Source organism: Bombina bombina, chromosome 11, assembly GCF_027579735.1.
Source record: "Bombina bombina isolate aBomBom1 chromosome 11, aBomBom1.pri, whole genome shotgun sequence".
In the NCBI taxonomy this organism is placed as follows: Eukaryota; Metazoa; Chordata; class Amphibia; order Anura; family Bombinatoridae; genus Bombina; species Bombina bombina.
Genome location: NC_069509.1, coordinates 76,534,029 through 76,554,918, shown reverse-complemented (window position 1 = coordinate 76,554,918; position 20,890 = coordinate 76,534,029). Strand labels below are relative to the sequence as shown.

The window sequence follows — 20,890 nt, the reverse complement described above, 5'->3', positions numbered from 1 at the left end:
TTTGACAAAGTAATAATTTATCTCTCGAGTGAGTGCAATGCTTACATGCAATGTGAATGCATTGCACCTAATTTGTAAGACAAGCACACATTTCTGAGCGCTGGTATTACTAAGTGCAGCGCAAATATCACCCTCGCTAATCTGATGGTGTGCTAAGCCAATGGCGTGCAAGTAGTGGAGTTCTTCACTTAGTTATATACTGTAGCATTTCATTGAAATATAACTTTAAAGGGATAGAAAAATCAAAATAAAACTTTCATGATTCAATCAGAGCATGTTATTTTAAGACATTTTAAATGAACTTTTATTTTCAAATGTGCCTCGTTCTCTTGCAATTCCTTGTTGAAAAAGAATGTGCACATATCCTACACTAGTGGGAGCTAGCTGCCGATTGGTGCCTGCACACATTTGTCTCTTGTGAATGGCAAACTAGATGTGTTCATCTAGCTGCCAGTAGTGCAGTGCTCTGTTCCTTCAGCAAAGGATAAGAAGAGAATGAAGCAAACACACACATACAGTACACTATATATATATATATTATACATATACAGTATACTGCATATACTGTGATATGCTGTGAATTTTGTGAAGTTTCCCTTATACACATACATACACATATATAAGTATGCTGTATATATGGGCTTTTCTATAGCAGTTCTAAAATTTGTCTTCTCTCTGCAATTAGAGATGTATGTGTTTATGTTTATTTTAGCACAATTAATTATTTAAATAAGGGGTCTCTCTACAATGAGAGATATGTGTTTATGTTTATTTTGGCACAACACATTATTAAAAAAAGGTGATCTCCTCTCTGCAATGAGAGATGTATGTTTTTATGTTTATTTTAGCACAATTAATTATTTAAATACGGATCTCTATACAATGAGAGATGTATGTGTGTATGTTTATTTTAGCACAATTAATTATTTAAATAGGGGGTCTCTCTGCAATGAGAGATATGTGTTTATGTTTATTGTTGCACAACACATTATTAAAAAAGGAGATCTCCTCTCTGCAATGAGAGATGTATGTTTTATGTTTATTTTAGCACAATTAATTATTTAAATATGGGATCTCATTCTCTATACAATGAGAGATGTATGTGTGTATGTTTATTTTGGCATAACACATTATTCAAAAAGGAGATCTCCTCTCTGCAATGAGATCTTTATGAGTTTATATTTATTTTGGCATCAGTCGTCATTCAGACAGGAGATCCTTGTCTCTGAGAACCGTATGTATTTATGTTTATTTTATTATTAGGAAGTTCATAGGTTCAGTATCACTCACATTTTATTACTTTAAAGCAGGGGTCAACAACCTTGGGCCTCCAGATGTTTTGGAACTACATTTCCCATGATGTTAAGACACTCTTTAGGCTGTCTGAGTGTCATGGGAAATGTAGTTCCAAAACTTCTGGGGGCCCAAGGTTGCTGACTCCTGATTTAAAGCAAGTGTCAAGTGGAATTTCCATTGACCATCTTTTATCTATATATCTGTCCATTGAGATGTTTGTCTCTCGAGATTGCATGCAGACTAAGTTGGTGGCTTATCTGTTTCCTATCCCAAACTCAAACTCTAGGCATATGCCCAAGCCTATTGCTCCATTTTGCTCCTCACCATGGTAAACCAAGCCAAGGATAAGCCTAGAACTCATTACTTTAGCATTTAGAATTTTAGATATTCCGCATTAGCATACCCACAATCCACATATATGGCTCACAGGATCATTGTCTAGGTTTTTCAATAACTACTGATGCTTTGGGATTAGAATGTATTTTTAACCTTCACGGCATTAAAGATGAAAAATATCTTCAGTAATATGTTGATCGTGTAATTATATTTGCTTGATTTAAAGTTTTGATATTTCAGGTTTCTTTAACATATAGTTATCATCCAGTGGAAGCCTTGCACCTAGCCTAATAATTACACAACATGATAAACCTGAATCACAAGTCATTTGTTCTCTGTCTTTCTTACAGGTGTAACCCTTTCTTTGTACGGTGTATCAAACCCAACAGCAAGAAGGTAAAACAAAGTGTTTGACTGTTCTCTTTTGTTGTATACAGCAACTTGGGGAGCAATTTAATTTAATATTTACATTAATGGGTTGTAAAAATCTGGCATTTCTATGTATGTATTGTCACTTAATTTTCCAGACTTTATTCATACAGATAGATTTCTTATATTGTTATTTAAAGCCAACATATAGCAATACCACTTAGACACTATTTGATTTTCAATATATTTAGGAGCCATGTCTCTTTGAAGCAGACATTGTTTCCTGTCAACTCAAGTATTCTGGAATTTTGGAAACCATCCGAATACGGAAGGAGGGGTACCCCGTAAGAATTCCCTTCCATTTCTTCCTCAGCAGGTATGGTAAACTGAGAGAAATTGGATTTGTGAAGCACTCAGAGAGGTCTTTTTGTCTGTTAACATTCTGTATACTAGATACTGAAGCACTTTTTTACTTGCATGTGTGACTGGATAGACAGATGATAGATTGATAGATAGATAGATAAATAGAGAAATAAATAGATAGATAAATAGATAGATAGAGAAATAAATAGATGATAGATCATTAATAGATAGATAAATAGATAGATGCATGGCTAGATAGACAGATGTATAAATTATCAGTGGCGTCCTAAGGAAGAATATAGTAGGATAGTTACACAACACATGTAAATATGATAGTTCAGCAGGGACATAACTATAGGGGTCTCAGAGGTCTCAATTGAGATTTAGCCCAAACATATCTGGCACTTCAGTAAAAAAGTGTTCCTAGAGGGGGTCCCGGTGTAACATGCGTCCACCTGTATCGTGCTTGACCCAACAATGTGCTCCCCTGCCAAACAGGGCTTGCAGTGTACGGAAAGTTTAAGGATTTGCTTTTATTAGTATGGTGGCAGAGTTTACAAGATGGCCATCACAGTGTTGTACAGAAAAACCTGCTATTACATTTCTACAGGAAGGCTTTTCAAGTACATTTTCTCTGGTGTGGACTAACCAGGAGAGTAGGATGACCCACAGTCACATAGATAAAGCTCTTTCTGCTCCTATGTGGCTGCCGGCTGAACCGCAAAAACAGCCAGAAAGGGGACTATAGAAATAGGGACCTCACCATTGCCTTTGCTCTTGGCCCCACAAGGTCTAGTTACACCCCTCAGACATACAGCTCTCCAGTAATTAAATTCAAGACATCCTCTGTTAATTTTAAACAATGGAAAGATTTATATATGTCAAATTAACTAACCATTGTGATCTATTACTCTGTTTAGCAACGTAAACATTGCAGATTAGAGTTGTGTGTAAAATGGGTTGATAAATTAAGGCCCATTTGTATAAAATGATCTCCGCTCAAGGGAGTCTATCTAAAAAGATCCATCAGTGCTACAAGATCCTTCATCTGCTAAACTCTAGGAGGATTCTTTCATACATTAGAATCCTTCAATCCTCCCTTTGGATATCTGAGGTGCCTAGGTCTAAATTATCTGTTTCCTATGATGTGTTTCATATAGGAACATAAAGTACTAGCTTCAATAAAACTTTCAAAGAAAAATGGGATTATTATGAACATAATATACAATATAGTTAATGAGACTAAAATCCTTCGATTTATTAAGCTCCAAATAAAATTGACCACACAACCTTGAGACACCATCATTGCATATTAGGAGCAGAATATGAATGGGCAAATTAGTCAAGAATCTAGCAAGGCCAATTAACTGGAACACCACAATGCAAAGGTTTGCCTGTTCTAGTAAGGAAAGTGCTATCCTTTATGGGTGCTCATTCTCTTCTGGGTTACAATAATGGGCATTAGGGTATGCAATATTAAGACCCCCTATTCATAGGTAGCCCTGATGAAGGTTAGTGGTTAGCTGGAAACCCTACTGTGAGGGGTCACATTCTCTTTTTTTTCCACCTGTACAAAAAACACTTTCAGCTGTAACAGAGTTAAAGGCCATTCTACCATAGTCAAGTAGAAACAGAAATAAAGAGGGCAGAAAGGTGACTGTAAATATGAAAAGGGGGGGCATGTTTCTGTCTAATTGCAAGTGTCGAGAAGCCATATACCAACCAGTAATGATTTTATAGTCACAAGAACATGAAAGGGAATACAAGTAAAATGTTTTGCCATGTGTGCCTCTGTATTACATTTGCAAGCTATTCTATGGATTTTAATATGCCAAAATGTTTATTGATGATTTCTTTCCTTCTTCGTATATGATTCCAATAAGGAGAATCTAAACTATGTAATAGCTAGACTTATTACTTTTGTTAAATATGTAAATGTTATGCAAAACTAGGGGGCCTATTTATGAAAGCGTCAGCCGAAAATACGCTGGAATTCTGCATCGTAATTGTTGCGAGATTGATCCAACCTAGTTATCAGAGCATCAAGATCGGCAAATGTTGAAATTTGTGACGTAACATACGATCCCGCAATCTCAATCCGATGCAGATCGATGCTTACGTCATTACAGATGTTCCGAATACACATTCAACTCTATTTGACACTTTTTTCCAATTTATCAAACATTTAACAGGTACGCTCAAGGCTATTCCGACACACCGTACCTGGTTTCCAAACCACCACCCTTGAGGCCGCAGATGCCATAGAAATCAATGGGAGTCTGAAAGCAACGAAAGCTTATGTTCGATTCTGCAAGACAATGAAATATACCCCATTGATATCTATGGTTGAAAAAAATTACGTTTACACTTAACACCCTAACATAAACCCAGAATCTAAACACCCCTAATCTGCCGCCCCCGACATCGCTGACACAAATAAAATGTATTAACCCCTATTCCGCCACTCCCCGACACCGCTGCCACCAAATAAGCTTATTAACCCCTAAACCTCTGCCCCCCCCTCATCGCCAAAAACTAAATAAAGCTATTAACCCCTAAACCTAACAACCCCATAACTTTAATTAAAAATTACAAGATCCCTATCTTAATATAAATTAAAATTTACCTGTAGAATTAAAATAAACTAATTTTAAACATTATTACAAAGTACTAAATTACTAAAACAAACAAGCACTAAGTTACAAAAAATAACAAACACTAAATTTCCGAAAAATAATAAATGAAATTATCCAAAATAAAAAAATTACACCTAATCTAATAGCCCTATCAAAATAAAAAAGCCCCCCAAAATAAAAAAAAATCCTAGCCTTCAATAAACTACCAATGGCCCTCAAAAGGGCCGTTTGTGGGGCATTGTCCCAAAGATATCAGCTCTTTTACCTGTAAAAAAAAATACAAAGACCCCCCAACAGTAAAACCCACCACCCAACCAACCCCCCAAATAAAAACCCTAACTCTAAAAAAAAACTAAACTACCCATTGCCCTGAAAAGGGCATTTGGATGGGCATTACCCTTAAAAGGGCATTTAGCTCTTTTACAAGCCCAAATCCTAATCTAAAATAAAAACCCACCCAAAAGTTTTTATTTTTCAAATCAGCCAGTAGGAGGCGAGCTTCTGAAATCCTATTTACTGTTCAAACCACCCAATAGGATGAGAGCTACTGAAATTCTATTGGCTGTTCAAATCAGCCAACAGAATTTCAGTAGCTCTCATCCTATTGGCTGATTTGAACAGCCAATAGGATTTCAGTAGCTCTCATCGGCTGATTTGAACAGCCAATACAATTTTAGAAGCTCGCCTCCTATTGGCTGATTTGATGATTTGAATTTAACACTCAAATCAGCCAATAGGAATGCAAGGGACGCCATCTTGAATCGCGTCGCTTGCATTGAAGCTTTAGTTTATGGCGGCGACCGTAAGAAGAGGAGCTTCAGGATGGACCTGCTCCGAGCCTCAGGGATGAAGATAGAAGATGCCGCTTGGATGAAGATTTCTTCCGCCTTGATGGATGAAGACATCGCCGCCTGGATGAAGACTTCTCCGCCTGGATGTCGGGACTTAAGAACTGTAAGTGGATCTTCGTGGGTTAGTGTTAGGATTTTTAAAAACATTTTTGGGTGGGTTTTTATTTTAGATTAGGATTTGGGCTTGTAAAAGAGCTTAATGCCCTTTTAATGGCAATGTCCATCCAAATGCCCTTTTCAGGGCAATGGGTAGCTTAGGTTTTTTTAGAGTTAGAGTTTTAATTGGGGGGGTTGGTTGGGTGGTGGGTTTTACTGTTGGGGGCTGATTTCTTTAGGGCAATGCCCCACAAAAGGCCCTTTTAAGGGCCATTGGTAGTTTATTGTAGGCTAGGTTTTTAGGTTTTTATTTTTATTTTGGGGGGCTTTTTTATTTTGATTGGATTATTAGATTAGGTGTAATTTTTTTATTTTGGATAATTTCGTTTGTTATTTTTCATAATTTAGTGTTTGTTATTTTTTGTAACTTAGTGTTTGTTTTTGTAATTTAGTACTTTGTAATAATGTTTAATTGTATATATAAATAATTTTAGTAGTGTTAGGTTTTTTAATATGTAATTTAGTTTATTTAATTGGTAGTTTAATTTAATTTTAGTAAAGGTTAATTTATAGTTTAAAATTAGTTTATTTTAATTTATATTAAGATAGGGATCATAAAGTTTAGGGGTTAATAGCTTGATTTAGTTTTTGGCGATGTGGCGATTTATATTAGTGGTGGGGATGTCGGTAGCGGCAGATTAGGGGTTAATAGGTTTTTTATAGTGGCGGCGATGCGGGAGGGTGGCGGTTTAAAGGTTAATAGGTAGTTTATGGGTGTTAGTGCACGTTGTAGCAGTTTAGTTGGTATAAATAAAGTTGGGAAAAACCTGAATAACAGCGTCATCGATGACTGTTAGTTAACAACAGTCCGATGCTCATCGCCCCGTACTTGGTGCGCGTGATGTTGACGGCTTTTTTTATAAATATGGAGATCGTATTCAGATCCACATCCGTGATGTTAGGTAAGCATATTGACGCCCGCTAATGCAACATAATTGACGCTTTGATAAATATCCCCCTATGTCTTTAGAATGTAATTTTGTAAATCTGATTTATATAAAATAGAGCCTTTGACAGTTTAGCAATCAGTGTATATATAGACAGTCAATCTCGGGGTATGGACTTTTCTATAGCAGTTCTAAAATTTGTATGTCTTATATTTGTTTCATAATTGGCTGTAATATCATAATTTCAAGTTATTGGTTTGTATGACTGCCACTGATATTTTCACTGTCTTTTTTTGTGTTATGGTTCAATAAAAACTGCATTTTTTTTTTTTTTTTTTAAAGTGAATTTTACATAATTATAGAAAATTGCCTTGACCCAAAAGTTTGAAAACTCTTTACTTTTACGGAAGTCTTATAGATATATGAAGATAAATTATATATATATATATATATATATATATATATATATATATATATATATATATATATATATATATATATATATATATATATATATATATATATATATATATATACTGTATATATATATATATATATATATATATATATATATATATATATATATATATATATATATATATGAGTGTTATGTTCTAGGTGCATTATCATTGTTTTTTTTTGTTTAGGTATCGATGTGTCATGGACCTTGGTCGTAATATTCGTGTAGATGGGCAAATTTGTGTCACAGTACTAAGAAAACTCTGTCCATCTGTTAACCCTACAATGTACTGTATAGGAGTGAGCAAGGTAACTCACATATTTCTTATTTTGTTTTTCAATGATGAGTTGTAATTCAGGTTATGAGTTTAGCCAATGTTTAAACTACTTTTAGGCAACATATCAGTCATGTTGCAGAAATGGAGCTGGTATACAAAAAATTGTTATAGCTCCTTATAGACTCACAATCGCAATAGTATCTAGTGAGCTAGCAGTTTTGGCATGTCTCTAAGTATTTATGGCTTACATTGTGTTGGATATTGGGTGTGTGTATTAAGGGTCATATAATGGGGTTTCTTGGATCTTAGGGGTAAAAAGGGTGGATAATATGGGTACTAGAGGTGATTGCACTGGGAATGTTCTTTGTTGGGATTGCAGTGTGGGATCATGCAGGGGATCATAGCAGGTTGGCAAAGCCAGGGCAGGTTAATTGCACTTGTGGTGTCCGTTCAACCAGATCATGGTAAGGGATATTTGTGGTTGCAAGTCTGGTTCCATTAAGAGACAACATTGACCATTGAGTCATGGTTAGCGTTGATTGAGGTGGGAGGGTCAAGTTTAAACTTTATTATGGGGCAGCTGGGAGAATCATAGGATATCACTAACATTTAAAGGGACCATTTTTTTGCACCTCCCTCTAATTATGAGTGCTGCCATTTTGGAACCTAAGTTATACTGCAGGTATCAGAAGGAGAGTTGCTGCACATGTGCAAAGACATCAGCACCAGAATGTAATGAAAGCTTGATTTTAACATGGCGCTAGCCTTGACTAGAGGTAGACGGGAAACAACCTCAATACTATACTTATAAAATGTATTCAATGTTTAATGTCCCTTAAAAGGGACATAAAACCCCACATTGTTCTTTCATGATTTATATAGAGCATTCAATTTTAAACAACTTTGAAATGTACATCTATTATCAAGTTTTCTTTATTTTCTTATTATCTTTTGTTGAAAAGCATGGATGTAAGCTCAGGAGTGTGCACGTGTCTGCAGCACTATGTGGTAGCAGTTTTGCAACAATACATTAGCAAAAACACTAGATGGCCGCACTATTTCCTGTTATGTAGTGCTTCCGGCATATCCACGCTACCTATCTAGATATCTCTTCAACAATAACATGAGAATGAAGCAAATTTGATAATAGAAGTAAATTGGAAACTTTTTTTTTAAATTGTATTCTTTATCTGAATCGTGTCCCTTTAATGTAACAATACTTCCTACTGATCCTCACTGACTGTTAACAGCAACACTCTGCTTTACTGGTTGAGAGGGAAATACCTCTGAAAGTATGATGAAAAAAAAACTAAAGAAGAGATGAATTTATTCAAGACAAGAACATTGTTTTTAAAAGAAAAAAACAAAACAAAAGCAAAAAATAAATTTTAAAATAAATTATTTTCGGGTGAAACAATGGAAAAAGTGGACTTCAATGTCCCTTTAATTTCAGGATTTGTTTTTTAGTTCCAGCCACTCAAACACATATATTTTGCCTTTTCAGCTTTTTATGAAGGAAAATCTCTACCAAATGTTGGAGAGCAAGCGTGACCAACTGATGAACAAAGCAGCTGTGACCTTGCAACGCTACACCCGTGGTTACCTGACACGAAAACGTTATTACACATTAAGGCACAGGATCATCCAACTGCAGGCACTTGCACGGGGCTATATGGCCAGGTATGACATTAGCTATAGATCAGGACATGTCAAAAGGCAAAGATCAAGAGGTAGATTTACCAATGTTTGTCCGACATGATATACTGTAACGTATCATGTCCGACAGACATCGCTGAATGCCGACAGCATACCCTGTCTGCATTTATCATTGCACAAGCAGTTCACCAGAACTTCTTGTGCAATGCCACCAATGTCAATCAGTCTGATCGTATAGGATTGGGCGGATTGAAGACTGCAGCCTCGGAGGCAGCGGGCAAGTTATGGAGCAGCGGTCTTTAGATCGCTGCTTCATAACTGCTGTTTCCGGCGAGCCTGAAGGCTCGCGCGAGAACAAGGGGCTATTCGGCCCTTGTTAAATCGACCCCCAAGTCACAGTTTAATGTTAGTCTCACCTAAGAATAAACCACTAAAATACAACTTGTCCTAAAGAAGAGAAATCCTCATATTCTGGCCTGATAAGTGAGGAAAGGTTTGCTTGTGCATTTTACAGATCAGTTTTCTGAGCATAGATTCAAATAAGTTTGAACAGATGGAAAAAATAAAAAGCATACAGTCGACTTTCACATGGATTTTTGGGACTAAAAAAAAGCTTGCAATATACTTTTAAATTGTGTGTGTATATATATATATATATATATATATATATATGTGTGTGTATGCTCAGCATAAATGAGTACACCCCAAAAGATTTGTCAGAAAACCTTTATTTACCTTGCAGAAACTACATATTCTATGGGACACTATACTACAAAATACTCCCACAAATGCAATGTTAATTTGCACCCACAACAAAGTATTTTTCCTAACAAATTCATTCAAGACCATGTTGCAAAAATGAATACACCCCAAAGAAAGTCATAGGTGCAAAGCTAAATGTCTGACAACAAATTCCTAATTAAGAATTCAAATTCAGGTGAGTCTAATTATTCATTAAACAGGTGTCCAGCAGACAGTTGATTAAAAAAGGGCGCTACTTACCAAATAAAACCTCTTCCTATGTCATGCTGTCAGCAATGGCACCACATGGAAGAGAAACGACACAAGGCATGAGAAAGAAAATAATTTATTTACACAACAAAGGTGAAGGCTACAATAAGATCCGCAAAGCTAAACTCATTAGTCAGAATACTGTAGCAAAAGGGATACAAAAATGTAACAAAGATGGAACTGCAACCATCTCACAGAGATGTCCAGGCCGTCCACGGAAGTTAACACCTCGACAGGAGCATCTTCTGATGAGAAGGGTTCAAGAAAATCGGCATGCAAGTTCACTGCAGTTAGCTAAAGAAGTAGAAAACCAAACTGGGGTGATTGTTTCTCGTGACACAATACGGCGTACACTGCCAAGGAATGGCATGCATGGGTGTTGTCCATCAAGGAAGCGTCTCCTAAAGCCCATGCACAATAAAGCCTGATTAGAATTTGCAAGGACACATGCTAAAAAAGAGTAATAGACAAACACAACCTGACTAAACTAATAACACACAAATAGCTGTACTTTATATTGAAGACATTGAGTAACCATTCACAGTGCAAGCTGTTCAACTAGCACTGCTGATTGGATCAGCTGCAGTTTCTGCTTGGAACCAGCAGTGATCTGTGGGTCCTGAGTGGTACAGGGTTGATAGTCTTAAAATTACATATTATACTGAATGAGAGCATGTCATTTTTCAACTAAAATGGCCCTTTAAGCCTTAATTTTAACACTTTTTTTTGTTATCTGCAGGCAGAGGTTTCACAACTGGAGGAAGAGCATGTTAAAGTTCCGGGCCCTGATTCGTATGTACATCAATAGAAAGCGATACTTAAGGGTAAGAATAAATACCCACCACAGAATAAGATTAATGTTACTCACTAACAATGAGACGAACAGCATGACTAACTATGGGCTAGATTACGAGTAGAGCGCTATTTATTACTCCCGCTTACTCGCTAACTCAGCTAGAAGTCATTTTTTTGCTGCTCACATATTATAAGGTGAAAGTAAAACATTTTCACTTGCTCGCTAACCCGATGCATGCAAAAAGCTGAAGTTAGAATATCGCAACCATATTAACGCATTCCCCCCTAGACTTCAATAAAGCTCGTAAAACCCGACCGCGTATTCTAAAGTACGCTAATCCGACATGAAAATATGAATCTTTCTCATTTCAATGTACTTAACATAGCAGAATATGTTCTATTTATATATTATTTCTACATATCTCTGATGGTATTTTGGTATAATATATATCTATATAGATATAAAATTATATATATGTATGTGTATATATATAATTTATATATATATACTATATATATATGTATATATAGTAAAACACGGAAGGGAACTGCACTCTCATACCGGACCGGGTACACATCCCATGACCCTGCAACATGCTCAGCCCTGGGTGCCACTGGCACTCACAGGAAGCTGTGCTGTCCCCAGAGCCACAAGCAGTTAACCCCAGACAGGTCTGGGTGGAAGAACCATAGGGAAAATTACAAAACAAATTAATACAACACACAGAGAAAACAGATGCGGTAACTAACCTTTCCATTTTTGCTTTTAAATCTTAGCTGAGAGCTTGTAAGTGAGTGCTGGGTTTTCTCTGTGTGTTGTATGTATATATAGTATATATATATATATATATATATATATATATATATATATATATATATTTATAGTAGACGCAGAAATGATGCACTCTTAGGATTTTCACAATACAGTGTCAAATTTATTGGATGACGTTTCGGATCAAAATTAGATCTTTCACTGTATTGTGAAAATTCTGAGAGTGCATCATTTCTGCTTCTACTATTGATATCAATGCTGCACCCAGATGGCTGACCCAGGAGGGAGGATTCATTTTCTACAGCATATATATATAAAAATCCTCCTCACTGGAGTGGGTGGATATAGGAAATCTGTGAAACAAAGGTAGGGAAGAGGCACCACACCAGAGGCTGATCTAAGAGTAGACATATAGACTTCATAATCAGATTTAATAAATATATGCAATACACTCACAAAAGGAACCTCGCTTAGAGCCGAGGTGCACTGCAATCACACATTATTCGTATAGTCCTAATTCAATTGGAGTCCTTCCAACTCTTCACTGGATCCTCCAAGTGATAAAAATACTCCCAATCCCCCTCGAAGTTCAGTTTTGTGAAGCCGCAGCCTCTCTATGGCTTACATACAGTTCCGATGATAAAGGGCTATACTAACAATTCCACGGTTTTAAGCCAACATTGAACTAACCAGGGTGGACTCGTGGGATTAAAACAGCACAAAATGCCAACAGTCAACATGCACTGTACATCAAATAAATAATTGATTAAATAGCACACACATTAGCTATTTAAAACAGTGTTAACAAACACTAAGTCGTAGGGGTAAGTGGTTGTAGCTTTACACTTTTAACTCGTCCAATACCACTTTGTCAGAGTGTATTACATATATTTATTAAATCTGATTGTGAAGTCTATACGTCTACTCTTAGAGCAGCCTCTGGTGTGGTGCTTCTTCGCTACCTTTGTTTTACAGATTTCCTATATCTACCCACTCCAGTGAGGAAGATTTTTAGAAGCTTGGCCTCCAGGATAGCACTATAGAAGTGGACGTTTGCCTTATCTCAGCGCTGTCAGGGTGCCAGGAATCAGACTGAGACAAGAAGCGCAAAAATAATCACACCTTTATTAATAACAAAAATAATAAAAAGTCCACAAGTCAAATAACAAGCCAGGAGTCAAAAACAGAGCTGGTAGTCAGACGAGCCGAGTCAGGAGCCAAAGCGAGTAGTCAGACGAGCCGGAATCAGGAACAAGGAGAACAGCAAAGTCAGGGACAAGCCAGGGATCAGGAACCAGAAGAGACGTCAGACTAGCCAGGTAATACACAGGAACTCACAAACAGGTCTGAGACAACACAAGGGCAAAGCATACTGAACAGAGGCCCTTTAAATAATAAATGATAACATCACAATTCTGAGACTGCAAGCTGTCTCACACGGATGATGTACAACAGTCTGGCCATAAGAGGGCGTGCAGGAAATGAGCAGCATCACACACTCTGAACCAGATTCAGCAAGAAATTTGAGTAAAATGGCTGCCAGCAGCACATGGCAAACAAAGCAGGGAAAAAACCCTGACAGTACCCTCCTCTCAACAACCCCTCTCCTGTGGGAGGACAAAAGGCTTATTGGGGAAACGGGCATGGAAGGCACGGAGGAGGGCGGGAGCATGAACATCAGAGGAGGGAACCCATGAACGCTCCTCTGGACCGTAACCCCTCCAGTGAACCAAATACTGTATGCGACCCCTGGACATACGAGAGTCAATAATGCTGCTGACCTCATATTCTTTATGGTTGTCGACAAAGATAGGGCAGGGACGAGGCAACACAGTGGTAAACCAATTAGAAACCAATGGTTTCAAGAGGGAGACATGAAAAACATTGGAGATGCGCATTGCAGGAGGAAGGTCAAGAGAGTATCCGAAAAGGACCAACCTAACAGGGAGCCAGTTTATTGGAAGGCAAATGAAGGTTCAAGTTGCGGGAGGACAGCCAAACCCTCTTACCAACCTGTTAGGAATGCGCGGGCATACGCCTACGATCAGCCTGAAACTTTTGGCGCTGCATAGAACGATGAAGGCAATCCTGAATCTGCACCCACGTGGAACGGAGTTACTGGAGATGCTCTTCCAAAGCCGGAATTCCCTGAGACATGAATGAATCGGGCAACAAGGATGGTTGAAACCCATAATTTGCCATGAACTGTGAGGAAGCATTAATAGCACTATTATGAGCGAACTCTGCCCAAGGTAACAGTTCAGACCAATTATTGTGGTGATCTGAGACATAGCAATGGAGGAACTGTTCCAGAGCTTGATTAGACCGTTCCGCAGCCCCATTGGATTGAGGGTGATATGCCGAGGAGAAGGAAAGCTGGATCCCCATTTGAGCACAAAAGGAACGCCAAAATCTGGAGACAAACTGGCTACCCCAGTCCGAGACTATCTCCTTGGGTAACCCATGTAAACGGAAGACCTCCCGGGCAAAAATTGAAGCAAGCTCCTGAGCAGTAGGCAACTTCTTCAAGGGAATGCAATGTGACATTTTAGAAAAAAGGTCAACCACCATTAGGATAACAGTATTGCCATTGGAAACAGGGAGCTCGACAATGAAGTCCATGGAAAGATGTGTCCAAGGACGATCACCATTAGCAATAGGTTGAAGAAGATCCACAGTTAGACATTAAGGAGTCTTATTCTGTGCACAGACTGAGCAGGAGGCAACATACGCAGCAACATCAGAACGAAGACCTGGCCACCAGAATTGTCGAGTGACAGACCAAATCATTTAGTTCTTGCACGGGTGACCTGCGGCTTTAGGATAGTGGTAAGTGTGCAATAGTTTAGTTGTTTCTCAGGAGGTGCATTGGTTTGTGCAGCCAGGATCTCCTCCCTTAAGGGAAAAGTCAAATTAGTACGTATGGTGGCCAAAATATGGTCAGGAGGCATAACTGGAATAGGTACAGACTCCTTCTTGGACAGAGGCGAAAATTGACGAGAGAGGGCATCAGCCCTAACATTCTTAAAAATAAAAAATAGAGCCCATCTGGCCTGTCAGGGCAACAAACAATTTGCTTTGGATAGATAAGTAAAATTCTTGTGGTCAGTAAGAATGAGCACTGGTACGCTAATACCCTCGAGAAGGTGCCTCCATTCCTTGAGTGCCAAAATTATGGCCAGTAATTTCCCTGTCGCCAATTTCATAATTGCACTCCGCCGGAGACAATTTCTTAGAGAAGAAACCGCACGGATGCAAGGAACCGTCAGGCGTAGGATGTTGAGATAAGAGGGCACCTACTCCAGTCTCAGACGCATCGACCTCAAAAACAAAATACAGGACAGGATTAGGATGAGCCAGAACTGGAGCAGCAGCAAAGGCATTCTTAAGATTCTCAAAAGCCTTATTGGAGTGGATCATTCTCCTTACGGGTCATGTCAGTGATCGGTTTGACCAAGGAAGAAAAGTTTTTAATAAACTTCTGTTTCAGCTAGCTCTCTCCTCTTCCTTATGTGTCCTGACTCCTTCCCTTCTGACTCCTGACTAACCCTACTGATTAAATCTTGTTCTATATATTCAGAATTGCTCCATCTGTTAGTATTGCTTTGCTGCAATTGGTTAATTTGTTTCCCGCTTCACCATATTTGGAAAACTGAATGCCATTGGTCCTAGCTGTTTACATGTAAATAGGGCTATTGTAGGGGGTGGATAGCTATAAATCATGATAACTTGTTATCTACCACATCCACACCCCAACAGCCAAAGATTCCTATTTACATGTAAACATTTGGTGACTCTTTTGAATGAAAGGAAGCCTGAGAAAATAACTCCTTTGTTTACTATCTCTTGATTCTTTTTGAGATAGACAGGGCATGGTAAACAAAAAGGCTTGTATGGCTTTTGTTCTTGAGACAGGGCAGTAAACAAAAGACTTCATAGCTTTTGTAACTGAAATAGGGCATAGAAAGATATACAGATTCTATATTTCTCATGGCTAATTAATATGACTAGAATATTATACAAATACATAAACATGCTCATACATACAATATATACATTGGAATGTAACTATAACATAAGCAATTTGCCAAACTGTAACACTATGGAGGAGTCCACCCAGGAAAGGACAACCAGAACCAAAGGTTTCTCCTTTAGCGGTTTCCGGGACGAGTATAAACCACCCAAGGTCTGCCCCCGACAGGACCCTAGGTGCGATCGTTCAACCGGTCATGTAGGACAAAACTTTAAAAGGTGGCCCTGTAACCCACAATAAAGACAGAGCCCCCCCCCCCTCCTCCTAAAGACCCTCTCTGTCACGGAGAGACGCGTAAATCCCAACTGCATTGGCACAGCAGTACCTGGTGACTCGGGACCAGGAGACATGGGAGGAGAGGGAGGCATGGGTGGGAACGACAACGTAGGAGACAACGGTACAGGAGGCTTCCGCAAGCGCTCCTTGAAAGAGGGCCTCTCTCTGAGTCTGATGTCAATTAGGATTTAAAAAGACACCAAAGCCTTGAGATCCTCTGGTAAATCTCTGGCAGCAACTTCGTCTTTAATCATATCATAAAGGCCATGAAAGAAGGCGGCAACAAGGGCTTCATTGTTCAACCCAACCTCTGTGACAAGCGTATGGAACTCAATGGCATACTGAGAAACAGATCTCGTACCTTGCTGAATGGACATGAGTCGTTTGGCAGCAGAGGAGGAGTGAGCCAGAACATCAAATACCCTTCGAAAGGAGGCCACAAATTCAGGGTAATTAGAAATCACAGGTTTATTAGTTTCCCACAAGAGAATAGCCCAGGCAAGGGCCGTGTCAGAGAGTAAAGAGATGAGAAATCCCACTTTAGCTCTGTCAGAGGGAAACGCCTGAGGTAACCTCTCAAAGTAAATGCCCACCTGGTTCAAAAACCCTCTGCACTGATTAGGATCACCTCCATAACGCTGAGGTAGAGGTGCAGAACTGGACATGCTCCTGGTAGGACTAGGTGCAGCAGCGGAAACAGGAGCAGCCATAACTTGTGGGACACTCTGGTCCAAATGTGCAGTGCGAGTCAGCACGGCTAGTGCAAATTGATCCAAGCGGTGATCCTGTTCATCAATCCTGCAAATGATTGTAAGTAAAGGTGGATTATTAGCACCATCAGAATTCATTGCCCTTGCGTAATGTCAGGGTGCCAGGAATCAGACTGAGACAAGAAGTGCAAAAATAATCACACCTTTATTAATAACAAAAATAATAAAAAGTCCACAAGTCAAATAACAAGCCAGGAGTCAAAACCAGAGCTGGTAGTCAGACGAGCCGAGTCAGGAGCCAAAGCAAGTAGTCAGACGAGCCAGAATCAGGAACAAGGAGAACAGCAAAGCCAGGGACTAGCCAGGTAATACACAGGAACTCACAAACAGGTCTGAGACAACGCAAGGACAAAACATACTGAACAGAGGCCCTTTAAATAATAAATGATGACATCACAATTCTGAGATTGCAACCTGTCTCACACGGATGATGTACAACAGTCTGGCCATAAGAGGGCGTGCAGGAAATGAGCAGCATCACACACTCTGCACCAGACTCAGCAAAAGAGGTGAGTAAAACCCCTCAAGGATAATGGTGCAGACCATAAAAAAGGCTTTATCAAAAACAAAAATAGAAAGAGAGGAGGTATATGAGCTTTTTACCACCACAGGTAGAGGTAATTCAGCACTCTTTTAGAAACAATACATTAAAAAATCATGTGACACGGATAACTCAGGTGCAAGCTTCAAAAAAACTTGTTTATTATCCAATGTATAGGGAGAGCTACCACACAATAAAAGTAAATATGCCTAAAGTAAAAACAGTCCATGTATATAAACATCAGCATTTCTTTGTGCACAAGAAAAAAATCCTGGCCAGGGAAAGGAAAATATAAGTGTACACTTTAAATCATTCATTTGTTTATCAGCAAAAAACAGGCATTTTTTCTTGTGCACGAAGATATGCTCTTGTTTATATAAATGGACTGTTTTTACTTTAGGCATGTTTACTTTTATTGTGTGGTAGCTCTCCCTATACATTGGCTAATAAACAAGTTTGTTTGAAGCTTGCACCTGAGTTATCCGTGTCACATTATTTTTTTATTAAAAGGACATAATACTCATATGCTAAATTCCTTGAAACTGATGCAGTATAACTGTAAAACGCTGATAGGAAAATATCACCTGAGCATCTCTATGTAAAAAAGGAAGATATTTTACCTCACAATTTCCTCAGCTCAGCAGAGTAAGTTCTGTGTAAAAAGTTATACTCAGCTGTTGCTCAGCTGCAGGTAAAAAAAATTAAAAAAAAATTAAGAAATGAACAGCAGCCAATCAGCATCAGCAGTGCTGAGGTCATGAACTTTTTTACTGTGATCTCATGAGATTTCACTTAACTCTCATGAGATTTCATAGTAAACTTCCTTAAACTGAAAAGGGAAATAAGATGAGTGTGCACGTAAGCTCACTCCCTTAGCTGTCCCGGGACAGGCATACTGATTTGCTGCTTAGAAGTCCTTTACAATGGGATGTGGCTGCTGAGGAACTTTTGAGGTAAAATATCTTTCTTTTTTACATAGAGATGTTCAGGTGATATTTTCTAGTCAGCTTTTTACAGCTATGCTGCATCACTTTCAAGTGTTTCAACATTTGGATATCATGGCCCTTTAATTGTTTCTAAAAGAGTGCTGAATTCCCTAACTGTGGAGGTAAAAAGCTCATATACCTCCTCTCTTTCTATTTTTGTTTTCGATATATATATATATATATATATATATATATATATATATATATATATATATATACAGTATATATATATATATATATATATACAGTATATATATATATATATATATATATATATATATATACTGTATATATGTTGCGGGTAAAGTCCGAAATTGAGTAAACCTAGCATTACCCGGGTGATCCTAGGATTACCCAAGCAGCTCTGGGTAAAGCCAAAGTAAAAAAATAGATATGCCCAGGCGCCTAACCAAACGGAGGCAGGTAGTAAACAAACAAGTGGATATATGATTAAAATTCAATTTAATAGATAATAAAACAATATATTATATAGACAAAGATAAATGGGTTTAAACTATTGAATTCATGGATCCATGATACCTTAACAGTAAGATAATATATTAAAATATTACAATAATAAATATAAACAATAATAAATGTAAAAACAATGATTGTAAAAACAATTTATATATGCAAATACAATGCGGATAATGCTAATAGGTAATCCTTGAGAGGGTAGTTAGTCCTGTATGTCCTTAAAATAGATTAAAGTGAGCTGTGAATCCTGGTGATGTCCGAAGATCTGGGGAAAAAATACACAAGAAAAGCAATATAATAATAAAAGAATGGGTAAAAGAATGGTATTAATAAAAAATCCAAAAATTCAAAATTGTGTTGAAAAAATATATTCAAAAATCCGTGTGGGAAAAAATCAGTGAGGGAAAAAATGGGAAAAAATAAAAAATGTATATGAAGTGTCTGATGCCAAAATGGAGGATGGTGTAAATAACGGCTGAGTGGCCGCTATAAGAGTGGATAAATTAGTTAACTCAAAGTCTAGTGATTCACAAAGTGGAAACTCAGGTGAAAAGTACTTGAAGTGCTTAACAAACTTGATAGAAGTAGATATCACAAGAATAGAAGGGGTAGGTCTGAGGGACAAATGACGATATCCTCAATTTTCTCAGCTCACCAGAGTAAGTCCTGTGTAAAAAGTTACACTTCAGCAGGTGCTCTGTGTGGGCTTTAACTGATGAAAAACAAGTTGTAACAATGCATGGGCAGAGCTGCTATTAGCTTTGGTCGTGGAATAAGCAGTATGTGCAGAAGGTAACAAGCAATATCTGCGATGCAGACCTCATATCTTTGAGCCCTTATAACTTTTTATTGCACACTTTTTATAATAATTTTTATTAATATTTGTGATGTGTTTTGTAACACTTGTTATTCGAGTGTAACCGTTAACCAGGTCGTCTTATCCTGACGTGCGTAAAATTCAATTGCACTCAAGCAATCGCGTTTACTTTTAACCTGTAATACTTGCACTACTTCCAATGTGCGCAAGCAGCAGCGATAAACAAGATTATCACTTGTGTGCAACAGTTAGCGGGCCACTCGTAATCAAGCCCTTAGTTCTTTATTTCAGTGCTGTATCACATTAGGTGCTTAGTAAGGCTTGTAAGTTTAGCATTTTATTTATTTATTTTTTCAGGAAAAAAAATAAATAAATAAATATATATATATATATATATATTTGTTACAACATATGATAACTGGTGGGTATATAGTGCTATGTCACCTGGAGTTAGGTAGAAACTACCCAGAGGTCATTAGGACCCCTATACTTCCCTTTAATACCCTCATCTTTCTGTCAGCTAAAGTTCTGTTTCTACCCGTTCACTAAGGTTGCATGGGTTGTACTGAACAACAGTCATGGATTTTCATGGGTTGGGATGTCTACTCACTGTCCCTCTTGCAACTTCACCCATTGGGGCAAATGTCTCAATTTCTAAAGACTGTTGATCTGGGGACTGGATACTAACAGACATATCAGCCATTTTGTAATCGATATGGTGGGCTGAGGGACCTAGTCACTAGTAGCTGAGTTCTACAGATGCAGCATTAATTTGTTGATCTCAACTCTCCCTGATTGTATGTAATGATGTCTCTCCAGTTGGAGTAAAGACTCCACTTGGTGCACCCAAAAAGTCAATGATGGCACCTCCAGGGATTTCCACCTTTGTAGGATGAGGATTTTAGCCCTGTTGAGCATGATATACAGTAATGATGATTTAGCAGCATCTATGAGTTTTTGAATGGAGTGGAAGGGCAAAATGCTAAGCACTACTCAATATATAAAATCGTATTAATAAACGAGGTAATGTTTTGTTACAATGACCACGTTTCTCACAGTTCCACCATATATCTAGGTTGTCTGCTTCTATCCCATCCCCACCCCCAATATCTCCCGCTCAACTGT

At 38.1% G+C, this 20,890-nt stretch overlaps 1 protein-coding gene across 1 annotated transcript in view; it reads left to right on the top strand.

Moving 5' to 3' along the window:
• Positions 1 to 20,890, top strand: part of MYO15A (myosin XVA) — a 628,913-nt gene that overhangs the window by 169,855 nt on the left and 438,168 nt on the right. Inside the window, 5 exon segments of the mRNA XM_053694925.1 lie at positions 1,983 to 2,028; positions 2,253 to 2,377; positions 7,542 to 7,662; positions 9,136 to 9,311; positions 11,038 to 11,122. Of these exon segments, the coding sequence (XP_053550900.1) occupies positions 1,983 to 2,028; positions 2,253 to 2,377; positions 7,542 to 7,662; positions 9,136 to 9,311; positions 11,038 to 11,122 (553 nt within the window).